Source organism: Ambystoma mexicanum, chromosome 5q (assembly GCF_040938575.1).
Source record: "Ambystoma mexicanum isolate Mex_15411 chromosome 5q, UKY_AmexF1_1, whole genome shotgun sequence".
Taxonomy (NCBI): Eukaryota; Metazoa; Chordata; class Amphibia; order Caudata; family Ambystomatidae; genus Ambystoma; species Ambystoma mexicanum.
This window is the reverse complement of record NC_090933.1, coordinates 899,367,090-899,380,200: the sequence shown is the minus strand read 5'-3', so window position 1 is coordinate 899,380,200 and position 13,111 is coordinate 899,367,090. Positions and strand designations below refer to the sequence as shown.

The 13,111-nt window shown below is 45.4% G+C and overlaps 1 protein-coding gene across 1 annotated transcript in view; it reads right to left on the bottom strand.

Moving 5' to 3' along the window:
- SDC2 (syndecan 2) overlaps window positions 1-13,111 on the bottom strand; it is a 271,610-nt gene that overhangs the window by 20,676 nt on the left and 237,823 nt on the right. The window contains exon 3 of the mRNA XM_069621401.1: window positions 5,987-6,126. Within this exon, the coding sequence (XP_069477502.1) occupies window positions 5,987-6,126 (140 nt within the window). The remainder of the gene's footprint in view (window positions 1-5,986; window positions 6,127-13,111) is intronic.

Below are 13,111 nucleotides of genomic sequence, written 5' to 3'. Positions count from 1 at the left end.
ACTGCTTCATGCATGTGCTTGAATCGGTGGTACCAGCAAAACAGTGCCAGAGGAGGGACCCTAGTATTACTACTGCCTGGTCTGAAGAGTGACTACGGTAAATCGGTATCTCAATCTGCAGGAATGTTGAGGTGCACGCACACAGACATTACAAAAATATCTTTATTTTAGAGTTACAATATATATTTGATTGCCTCAAGTATACTCCCATTGGGAATGGGAATTACCTTTTTGCTAACAAGAAAATTCTTTTACACTCCAAAATAGTGAGGAATAAACCACCACTTCAAAATCTGGAGCCCTGCTAAATTGGTTTAAATCATACAAGGTAACGGTTTATCTAATCAGATTTCGAATAAATGCAAAAATACTGAAAGGATATCAAAAGGCCAATACACAATGTATGGACAACTGTACAGACTTGTATTCAAAGGCGCCAAAAAGCGCATGTTCTTGTTCAAATACAATCAAAATATTGCCACAAAAGAAATGTATCACACGGACGGGATCTGCACAGTGTTCATTGTACACCGACCTTGCATCCGAAAAGGAACCGCATTGTGTTTACCCAATTCATTGTTACCGTTAAATATGGATTAATAGTTGTATTATAAAACCGTATTATCGAGTAGAGACATGCTTGTTTGTGTGCATTTCCAATGCAATAGGACAAAGCAGGAGAACGGCGACGGCAGGATGCTATTTGCAGGCTCGTGGCTTTATGCTTTCCGCATGCACCCCCCTCCTCTCTTAGCAAAGGAATAATCAATAGACGGCGACTGATCAAACGAACAGGGCTCATTATTATAGTATTTATTGAGCACAGGCTTCGAGAAACAACGGAGCGCTTTACAGAGGTATAAAACAGTACAGATGCAAAAAGGAGCGCTTTTCAGAGGTAACCGAACTGATATACAGCGGGGGTAGAATACAGAGGAGGGCTACAGCTGTGGCGGGGAGGAGCGGTGTGGGCAGCGTCTAGCGAGTTTGGTGTCGCGAGGGAGAGTAGGAGAGATCTTTTCTGAATTGTAGAAGCGTGGGTGTGAGTCTGATGTGGATGGTGAGGAGGTTCCATAGTCTTGGGGTGTAGGCAGAGAAGGCTTGTTTTCTAGTCCTTTCTATTTTGCAGCAGCGGATTTGAAGTCTGCACGTGTCCTGGCTTCTGGTGGTGCGCTGTCCACCGGAGGTGCCGAGTTTCTTCGCGAGGTAGCTGGGTGACTTGAGGGCGACTGCAGCCAAGAAACGCGCAGGTCCTTTACTTAATTCCATGAGAATGTTTTTCAATTTTGCAAACTATACAGATTCAATGTAATGGTCTGCAATGTGGTCACCACAATGGCTGAGTGCACCCTACAAAACGTCTTTTCATCATACCCAGTGGTTTCATCACTGTCACAATTGTCTTCATTGTCAAAAGTACATCACGAGGCCATTTTAAAGTAAAAGTAGTCGATAGTCTTACAATTTGAAAATGAAAATGGGGCGGGGGGCAGAGATGCAGGTGGAATTTAACCAGAGCACACATCTCAGGCGAAGGGGCAGCAGAGCAGTGGCGCTTTAGGGCGGACCCCCATTACGAAGGGGAGAGCAGGAAATGGATCGAGTGGGGCATACAAAAAATAAAGAGGAAAAGCAGGAAGAGAGGGTGAAGGGTCGAGCTGAGCTATACAAAAGGCTGCAGGGCCAAGAGGCTGATGATAAAAGGGAGATGACCAATAAACAGATAATTGGGGAAAGATAGCGAGACGATGAAACCCGATCAGGCACCATGTGATATTGCCAAGGCGAAAGCAGGGCCGGTCTTAGAAGCCGCATCGCCCCGGCCAGCTAATCAAAAATGTGGCGCCCATCCTCTCCCCCTGCATGCCCCTAGTAATGCGGCAGCGGGGTGGGTGGAGCGCCACATTTTTCATAGGCGCAGCAGGTGCCCTTTTATTATTAAATGCGCTCCGCTCCCGCGCCATCTCCCACCACGCCAGTTTGGAGGAGACCTTGAAAGACTCCCCCGAGCTGGCGTGGTGGGGGTCTAATGGAAGGGCGCCTCGGCCAGCCGCCCGGCCCGCCCTGCCCCAAGGCCGGCTCTGGCGAAAAGATATGGGATAGAAGGTGGAAAGCGGTTTGGCAGATGGAATCAATCTAAGAGAGGCATGTTGGGCAATTCCTCCCAGTCAGCATCATACCCAACTGGCAATGAAGCCAGAAGGAAAGGAAATTGCGCCACGTTACTTCTTGCTCTTCACAACACGCTTGCCCATTGAGCATCCTCACAAACACATTATGAAGTGCAGCAGTGCAAGGAAAACCCCACATGCTGCCCAATTCCAAGAGGAAAAACACCAACACTCAATTGCGAGGTGTAATACCTACTAGCAAGGACAACATGCACGTTCACTTTGCAACAAATTAAGCGTCACATATTACATGATCAATGCGTTTTATTTTGTGTTTGGTCACAGGGGCAACATCAATCGCAGCTGTAAATTAGAGTGGGTAAACACTAGAGGGGTGCCTGTGCGCCAGTTGTAGTTGTTCTATTGATAACACATTAGTCTATTGAGTATTTCCATACCCATACCCATGGATGCAAAGCCTTGACTGGTGGTGGTACAACAACAGAGTGTATAGTCTCAGACCCAAGATAATAAGAGGTAGAATCCCAGGTCACTATCTTCTAGGACCATGAAAGGGGGGAGGGGGGGCAGAATGTATGTCACGTGATGAATGAGCCCCATCCAGGAAGATATGTCTCGCAGGGAGGATGACCCATCAGAGCGTTCCTTCATCCTCTGAGGGGGATTCCGAGATAGAGAGACAATGGCGGGGGAGGGGAGGTGCCCCCATACCCACAAAGCCTTTCATGTTCCCTATGCGTGCAGAAGCCTGTTTTGGGAGGGCGTCCTTAGGCACCTGGGCAGATGCAGCATGTCCCTGAGGTAGGCCGGTGCTAGCGCCTCGTGGATGAGGCAACAGGTCTTGACGTCATTGCTCTAGCAAGGTCTGTGGCAGATCGCTATGGCCATTTGGTGGCAAATGTGGGGTTCGCTAAGCTGACTGCCTGCACACAAGCCATAGTAAGTCATATACATTATTGGTTTCTCACTCTACCCTAATGTAGAACTATAGAAGGGGAGCAGCATTTACAAGTAAAAGCTCAGCTCTCTCAGGTGAAGAGGTGTTATCTCAGAAGTGAAAGAAAACTCATTCTTAGCCTTACCAGGGACTCTCTTGCAAAGAATGATCATATATACAAAGGCCCCTCTTGGTAAATACCAAGTTTGGGCCCTTTTTGCACTTGATCAAGAAATATCTCGCAATTAGATGATAAAATGATATGATAAAAAGCAGTGCGTAGGATATGAAATCGAGGGGCGTTCTAGTAATGAAGCATGCCCAGAATGTTTAATGATGTGTGTTACCTAAAAGGGGGTGCAGCATTCCCCAAACAATACACAATCAGACTTTGCAAACATGTATTTTGTGCCAGGAAGTCTGGTTTGCATCCAGTCTGCACATTGTAAATGGATTTTATCAGGGGTTTGTAAACAAATCATTCTCTATCACTCAGTACATACACATTTCAATCGGTTGGTAAATCGCGCTCATTCTGTAAATAAAATACGTAAGGGAAAGGGGAGGGGGCAGATAGCAGCAATATTATTCCCAGGCAATTCGCATAGAATTAAAGAGCATAAGGGAAACAGAATGACCTCAGAACTGATAGTGCACATCCGAGCAGGTAATGCACACTGGGCTCTCTGCCACACACTCATTGGGACAGCGTACCCTACCAGTAAAAGGTCTGCAAACCGCAAGCCGTACACACTCATTGGGACAGCGTACCCTACCAGTAAAAGGTCTGCAAACCGCAAGCTATAAACACTCATTGGGACAGCGTACCCTACCAGTAAAAGGTCTGCAAACCGCAAGCTATAAACACTCATTGGGACAGCGTACCCTACCAGTAAAAAGTCTGCAAACCGCAAGCCGTACACATTCATTGGGACAGCGTACCCTACCAGTAAAAGGTCTGCAAACCGCAAGCTATAAACACTCATTGGGACAGCGTACCCTACCAGTAAAAAGTCTGCAAACCGCAAGCCGTACACATTCATTGGGACAGCGTACCCTACCAGTAAAAAGTCTGGAAACCGCAAGCCGTACACATTCATTGGGACAGCGTACCCTACCAGTAAAAGGTCTGCAAACCGCAAGCTATAAACACTCATTGGGACAGCGTACCCTACCAGTAAAAAGTCTGCAAACCGCAAGCCGTACACATTCATTGGGACAGCGTACCCTACCAGTAAAAGGTCTGCAAACCGCAAGCTATAAACACTCATTGGGACAGCGTACCCTACCAGTAAAAGGTCTGCAAACCGCAAGCCATACACACTCATTGGGACAGCATACCCTACCAGTAAAAAGTCTGCAAACTGCAAGCCATACACACTCATTGGGACAGCGTACCCTGTTAGTAAAAGGTCTGCAAACCGCAAGCCATACACACTCATTGGGACAGCGTACCCTACCAGTAAAAAGTCTGCAAACCGCAAGCCGTACACATTCATTGGGACAGCGTACCCTGCCAGTAAAAGGTCTGCAAACCGCAAGCTATAAACACTCATTGGGACAGCGTACCCTACCAGCAAAAAGTCTGCAAACCGCAAGCCGTACACATTCATTGGGACAGCGTACCCTGCCAGTAAAAGGTCTGCAAACCGCAAGCCGTACACACTCATTGGGACAGCGTACCCTACCAGTAAAAGGTCTGCAAACCGCAAGCTATAAACACTCATTGGGACAGCGTACCCTACCAGTAAAAGGTCTGCAAACCGCAAGCTATAAACACTCATTGGGACAGCGTACCCTACCAGTAAAAAGTCTGCAAACCGCAAGCCGTACACATTCATTGGGACAGCGTACCCTACCAGTAAAAGGTCTGCAAACCGCAAGCCATACACACTCATTGGGACAGCGTACCCTACCAGTAAAAGGTCTGCAAACAGCAAGCCGTACACAATCATTGGGACAGCGTACCCTACCAGTAAAAGGTCTGCAAACCGCAAGCCGTACACACTCATTGGGACAGCGTACCCTACCAGTAAAAGGTCTGCAAACCGCAAGCCGCACACTCACTGGGACAGCGTACCCTACCAGTAAAAGGTCTGCAAACCGCAAGCCATACACACTCATTGGGACAGCGTACCCTACCAGTAAAATGTCTGGAAACCGCAAGCCATACACACTCATTGGGACAGCGTACCCTACCAGTAAAATGTCTGCAAACCGCAAGCCATACACACTCATTGGGACAGCGTACCCTACCAGTAAAATGTCTGCAAACCGCAAGCCATAAACACTCATTGGGACAGCGTACCCTGCCAGTAAAAGGTCTGCAAACCGCAAGCCATACACACTCACTGGGACAGCGTACCCTGCCAGTAAAATGTCTGCAAACCGCAAGCCATACACACTCATTGGGACAGCGTACCCTGCCAGTAAAAGGTCTGCAAACCGCAAGCCATACACACTCATTGGGACAGCGTACCCTGCCAGTAAAAGGTCTGCAAACCGCAAGCCGTACACACTCATTGGGACAGCGTACCCTGCCAGTAAAAGGTCTGCAAACCGCAAGCCGTACACACTCATTGGGACAGCGTACCCTACCAGTAAAAGGTCTGCAAACCGCAAGCCGTACACACTCATTGGGACAGCGTACCCTACCAGTAAAAGGTCTGCAAACCGCAAGCCATACACACTCATTGGGACATAGTCAGATTATGGATGCGTGGCTTGGGCTGCTCTACTTGAGTGTAGGACAACGCAGCGGATTCCAAAATGCTTCACAGAGCTTGCATATCACCTACTACGAGTCTCGTAGGATAGGGTGGGCTGGCAGCATCCCGGCTCGGGAGCAGGTTTAGGGGACTGCTATGGCGCCCACATCCACTTAGCGCCCTGATAGAGAGATGGCTTACGCACGCACCTTGGTCTGCGCAGGTATCTTAGACTGTGCTTTTAGGGTTGTCGTCTCGGCGTCTGAAGCATCACCCGTTGGCAGGATGTCTGGAAGTATTGGAGACACTAGTAATACGCTATCTTCATCGTCGTCTTCTCTTAAAGTCCCTGGTATGAGAAAAAAAATAAGAGGTTTTACTTCTGATGCACTTCTCAATAATAGCGCAGGCTAACACTACAAAGTGAACGGTTCTTGCAAGTTATGGCATAAGCACTGATGTTACATATGAAAGGAAAAAGTGACAGCGCACATTTATGAGTAAAACAAAGTGGGGAAACAGCACCACTGTACAAGACACCCTAGATATACAATGTTTCCGACAGTTGCAAGCCTATACCGCGTGCATTTCTCAGAATTAAGACATAAAAAGGCGGCCAGTTTTTGTGTCAGTTGCTCCACCAAGAATAAATGCAAACGGAAAACAGTTCTACGAGCAACTTCTCTTTTTTACGTTTGGCAATGCTATTACCCAAAAAGATCTCCATTTAATCGCAAACATTTCAAACAGGAATGGCAGGCAAAAATCCAGTGCCATTTTTTTGGTGTAGTCTTTAACCATTAATTAAACAAAAGCTCCTGTGCTGTGCGATGTTAACCTCGGGTTCCACAACACCCCCAACACAGCCCCTTTGACATGATGTGTAATCCCATTAGGGGTTCGAAACTGCTGGAAGTCCCCGATTAGCCGACACCAGGCGCTACTTTGGCTAACGGGCACAACGTAACTATTTGACATTACCTGGGTATTTGGGAATGGTTAGGACCCGTCTAGCAGAGGCCTAATGGACAGGTGGTTATAGTTTGCATCGGATGAGGAAGGTACATGGTGTACTGGCTGCTCCGCGCTGCCCACTGGGTAGCTCCCGCGCTTGCTGGCTGATTCCTGAGAGCCCGGAGCTGCTTCTTGCTCCTGTGGATGAAGCTCGATCCCTGTTGCATGTTTTGCCCTTTTGGGGACACTATGGTGCAGTTGACTTGAGAGAAGCAACGTTGAAATAGGAGAATGTTAAACACGGACAGTTTTCTACAGTGCAAAAATGTCAATAAACGCAGTTCACTCCAAGCAACGGGTAAACGCCACTTTCATAGTCTTACAATAAGGCTCGTTGGTTTAAGAGCACGCAGGACATTGGGCAAGGGCCAATACCAGCCTTACAGAAATCAACTCAAGAAAGGTGGGTAAAAAAAACGTGTTTGCTTGGATTCATAAAAGCAAGCAGCAGTAAGGGGCAATGTCACAAAATACATTAGTGTTTATTGGTGGAATGGATGTGGCTTCACCGCATGCAATCAATCCAACCAAAGGAGGTATCATCTGTTAAGAGCCCCAGCTGGCCCCACCTGATCAGCAAGGCTGGGATCCAACCAGCCCGACACCCACAACCCTGGCAGAAGAAGGTATGACCGAATATGCACTGTGTGACTCCTTGGGAGGTTCCCTAAATCTCCACCACCTCAAAAACAAAACTGTGTGCACAAGTGCCGTTTGAACGCGTGTTGATGTGATTATGAGCACATAAGGGTGTGTACGCGAGCATGCAGGGGTGTGTGAGAAGAACCTTCAGAAATTGGGAGGCAATGTGGGATTGAGGGGCGGTGTCAAGGAACTAGTATGCACCTGTCTTCTTACAGTGGCATTACGGCCGAATCCAAAAGGAATGTGTTCTTTCGGCACAACCAGCATGGCCATTTTTTTCTTCCCTGGGGAGTGGGGGGAGAAGCCGCTGCATGGAAGGGACAGTGCGGGCCACAGGGGCAGAGCAATAGTGGGAAGAGGAGAGCCAACATGGCCTCTGGTCTTCTTGAAGTGACATTACTGCCATTGTGGGCAAAGCCAACATGAGTTTGTTGTTACGAGGGTATATTGGCACAGTCAGCATGGACATGTTTTCTTACAGTGGGAGCCGCCGCTGCTGCATGGAAGGGCCAATGCAGGGTGAGTAAAATAACTATTAGTCCATTTAACATAAGGTCTCCAGTACGTAATGACTTTCTCAATGCAACCAGACATCCCCACCATCCAGCATATTATAACAGCAGGAATGTTAGGAGGTTAAACCAAAACCAAAAGCATAGCCTCGGCTGGCGGTTCTAATGAATACCACCTAGACAAGTAAAATATATTTGCATTCAACAACGAATATATTAAATGGGGAAAAAACAATTCACGAAGTGTTAAGGTTCTCCCAAGGTGGGGTAAGAAATTGAGGGCGTGGGGGGGGGGGTCATTCATGGGGCGTGGCTTCATGGCCGTGGCCTAAAGAGGAACATGTTAAAAATGGCCTGGCCCATATATAACTAAGTGCATACCGCAGAACAGTCAGCTTGGTGCAAACTAAATAGATAAATCACCCGGCACACAACGCATAATAAAACGGGTTGTGTATGCAGACGAGGCCTTGTGACCCAAGAACTGCTCCCATGGGGCGCACAACCAGGTTTATTCATGCATTGTTTAAATACACCGGCAAAACACCTCGACCACAGCTTTTCCTTACTCATCTCTCTTTTTTTTTTTAAATCAATCTGCGCTTCTCTCCTTCCCAGTTTCCTTTCCTCTTATCTCCTTCTCACCGTTGGTCCCCTCTTTGCACCGCTTCTTTTCACCACTTTTCGTTTCGCTCCTGGTTTATTTATTTATGCATTGTTTGTCGGATAAGTGTATCCAACAAACAATGCATGAATAAATGACCCACGTTGTGCGCAGAGCGGGAACAGACCCCAACCCAGTTTATTTATCGATTTATGCATTGTTTGTTGGATGCACGTATCTGACAAGTAATGCATAAATAAATAAACTGGGTCTGTTCAATCGCTGGCTCGGTGATCGTATCTGCATCGCACAGCCCCCAGCTGGCCCGGGTGCCAGGGCTATGGGCATGATTCTGCCCACAGGCAACAAAGGGACTGTAACTTCGTCTCCTGACCCCTCGTGAGGGGTCAGGAGAGGAAGTTAGAGTTTGGAGATGCTGTAGTGTTTTCTACAGCCAGCTGTGACTCACAGAAGTGCCAGCCAGCCACAGAGTTGCTCAAACAGTTTGGGTGATGTTGTGGCTGGCTGGCATTTCTGTCAGTCACAGCGGCCTGTTTCAATCTCAGTGGCGGGCTCATCTCGCGTTGCAGCTGCGTCTGTGGCAGCTATAATGACCCGCCGCAGCGTGGTGGGACTGGGGGGCGCTAGGTCAGCCTAACTTTTTGGAGACTGCCGGGGCTCGGCCCCAGCTGGCTCTGGCCCACTTAAAGCACTGATTAAGGGTACGCTTGAAGTGCCATGGAGGCAGGTGATACAGATTAGGGACTGGGCTCATCTCGCGTTGCAGCTGCGTCTGTGGCAGCTATAATGACCCGCCGCAGCGTGGTGGGACCGGGGGGCGCTACGTCAGCCTAACTTTTTGGAGACTGCCGGGGCTCGGTCCCGGCTGGCTCTGGCCCACTTAAAGCACTGATTAAGGGTACGCTTGAAGTGCCATGGAGGCAGGTGATACAGATTAGGGACTAAAAGGCAGACCCCTTCATGATTAATGCATTGCTGTATCTGCAGCTATGCCCCACCACCCTGAACATTGGAGCAACAATCCATGGAGTGTTTCACAATCTGACCTTTCAAACGGTTGCACAGTACTAGGTCTGCACTGTACTAGGTCTGGATCAGCGATCCCCCCATCCGCTTGCCTTCTGCTATTTGAAAGGAAGCATCCTTTTAATCGTCACAAGTGAATTTCTTTTTTTATTAAAACAGCAGTGACTGTGCCTAATCGCTTACCAGCAACACAGCACAGCGATTTCAAGACATCCTGTCACAAAAGACCATTGAAGTGATACAACCGTATAGTTAGAAATCGCTAAAAGTGTGAAGAGGCACCATAGAAGCTATTCAGTTTCAACTATTCTTGTTTAGTTTCCTGCCAATGAGTCAGCCATCATGAATTTATAATTCAGTACCATTCACACGCAGCAGTGAAGTGCACACATTCTTACGTTTCAAGCTACTGTTACACCAATCAGTACCGAAGGGGATAATATAGCCCAATCCTGGTTCAATTGTATATCTAGGTACCCCAGACATGCAAGTATTTACCACCAAATGGCAGTACACCACTGAGCAATAATAATTGTGGTACAAAGTCGAAAACAACTTTTATAAAGACCAGGTAAATCCCCATTGGCTGAGTTTATGATCACAATAATATAAAAAATTGTCGGATGTGTATATATATATATATATATGTAATAATTGCAGGTGATTTGAATATCAATTGTATGCGGTCTAATAAAGAAAATCTAACAGACGCTGCTAAGAAGTGGGTGGCACTAATGCAAGAGATGATAAATGGGACACTAAAAAGGGAAATACTGCCTAAAACAACTTGGAAGAGAGATAATTCATCAACCACCATAGATTACATTTTTGTTCAAAGAAATATCTATAACATAATTGAAAATGTCGAGGTTTTAAATCAGTCTAAAAGCGATCATAACTTGATTACTCACTTGGAAACGGCAAACCTTGACAGACGAAACAGAATTCTATCCAGCTAGATTGACCCTTTCGGGAGGGAGGAATAGATTTAGATGGACAGACACCTCCCTAGCACATTTTGATACATATATATTGAATCAAAATCTAAAACTCAATCATGAACTAGCTGATTTGGAAGGCAGATATGTTGCTATTATGAGCCTTTTTAAACCACAACCATCATCTTAACTAAAACCATGCTTTTAGCATAAACAGGTTTTCGACCTTGAAACAAGCAATTAAAAAAACAATTGGGGAAAGAAATGAGAGCAGTTGCTCATTATGAATTGGCTGCAAGATTGCCTTTAATTCGTAAACTTAAGACAAGGTATCGTAATTGGTGTAAATCCCACCAGGCTCATATGTTGCAAAAAGATGGCGAGCATATTGTGAATGTTACTGCATCCAAGAACAGCAGCCACATTTGGGCAACATTAAACAGTGCTCTACATGAAAATCAATTGCCATTCCAAATCAGTGCTGTCCAGGAAACGAGCTGGATTCGATATTTTGAGGAGCTCTATGCCACCAGTACTAAATGTTGTGATACAGATTTCAGGTTGTGGAACACAGATGATACACTTATCTTTGATAGAGATGATATTCTCTTACAAATAGATAAACAGAGTGGTTCCAGAGACCCTGGCCCAGATGGCCTTACAAACTTAATGTTAAAGGCGCATCCCGATGCTTGGGCAGATATCTTATTCAGTCAGTTTACCAATATATTACAAAATAGGCAAATTTCACCTACCTGGAAAAAATCTAAAATTATTCTGATTTTCACAAAAACGTGACCATCAACTTCCCCAGACTAACCGGCCTATAGCCTTACTTGAGTTCCCAGGGAAAATATTTGCCCGGTTGTTGTTGAGAGACTTTACGAGCTGGGTGACTACAACCCAACTTATGTATCATTTTCAGACAGGCTTTGCTCCTGGTTTAGGGACATCTGTAAACCTTCTGGCGCTGTTAATCAAATATAGAGGGCAGTATACAAGGCAAACAATATAATTGGCATTTATTGATTTTAAAACTGCTTTCGATTCTATTTCAAGCGAATTATTCAACCAATTGGAAAAATCAAAATGTGCCATTTATATTTGGGCCTTCATCTCACAATTCTATAAGAATACCTCAATATAAGTTTGTTTAACCCAAGAAGGCCAACTCTCCCAACCAATTATGACATCCAAAGGTTTGAAGCAGGGATGCATACTTCCTGCAACTATACTTAATTTCTTCATAGCCGATATGGCAAATTCTTCAACGTTGTACTTTCAGATTCTCCTAAACTAGGTTCATGAGCATAATCGTGGCTTCTATAAGTCGAGGACCTGGTCCTGTTGTCTAAAACACTGAAAGGGCTACAACATCTTTTTGCCCTGCAAAACTACGCTCTCAAGAATCATTTATCCATACATTTGGAAACAAATAAAATGTAAATTTGTGGAGGCATAAAATACAAAAAAAAGCATAGATTTGAGTGAATGCTCCACCAGACTATGTTTGAGGTAATTAATGAGTATCGCTATCTTGGGTTCAACACAAACAATAATTTAGCAGGCCTCCCATAACATCTCGAATTAAGGGGCAAAATGCAAATAGCAGTGTCACAAGCAAGATTGATCCACAAGAAATATGGGATGTTTTCCTATAAGCTTCTACTAATTTACTACAAGCAAAAAGTGGCTCCGATTCGAACATAGGGTGCTGAATCCATACCCTATAAGGAGATGAAATATTGAACCAAGCTTGAAGGCTTAGTTTGGAAAAAGGTTCTAGTGCTGCCACCTAGTCAACCAATGGGGATCATGAGGTGGGCCTGCTGTCACTTAACATCATTGTAATGTGGAAGATCCTAACATTATATAGGAAATGTATGTTGGCTCCTCTTTCTGAGACTCTGTTATCCAGTATAGCCTTACTTACTACTTCCGTTACCAATAACTAATTTCTGCCTTGGATACGCTTGGCAAAGGAGAACATGGAAGCTGCAGATAACGGCAGAGTTATTGATGAATAATCATCAACAGCAAAAACCAAGTTGTGGTTTTATGATTGGCAGATGACATGGCAACTGTGCCAAAAATACCAGAGTTTTAAAAATCGAAACTTTAACTTGAAATCCTTAAGTAACCCTGAACCATATCTGATAAAATGTCCAGTTCCTTAATATAGATCTATGTTTCTTCGATTAAGGTTAAATCTATGGCCCACCAGAAACCAGAACAAATGCGACTGCAGCAGATAGAGCCCGTCGACACTGTATAAACAGCCTTGTACCTGAAACGCTAAAGCACCTCTTAATCTATTGCCCAGCCCTTTTAAAATTGAGAAAATTGCACTTCCAACATCTGTTCAAAGATTTAAAAATGTTAACTCCTGAGAAATGATGGGTTTTAATATTTAGTGGTCACTGCATTACTGTTACCTTGGCAGTGATTACATTTTTAGAACTACCAATTTTAGGCTTAGTAGGAATTTGACGGAGTCTATTATGATATATCGATTAATATGGGTGATATGACTTTTTTCTTCTTTTCTTTCTTTTCTCCGCCTCCACTTTTATT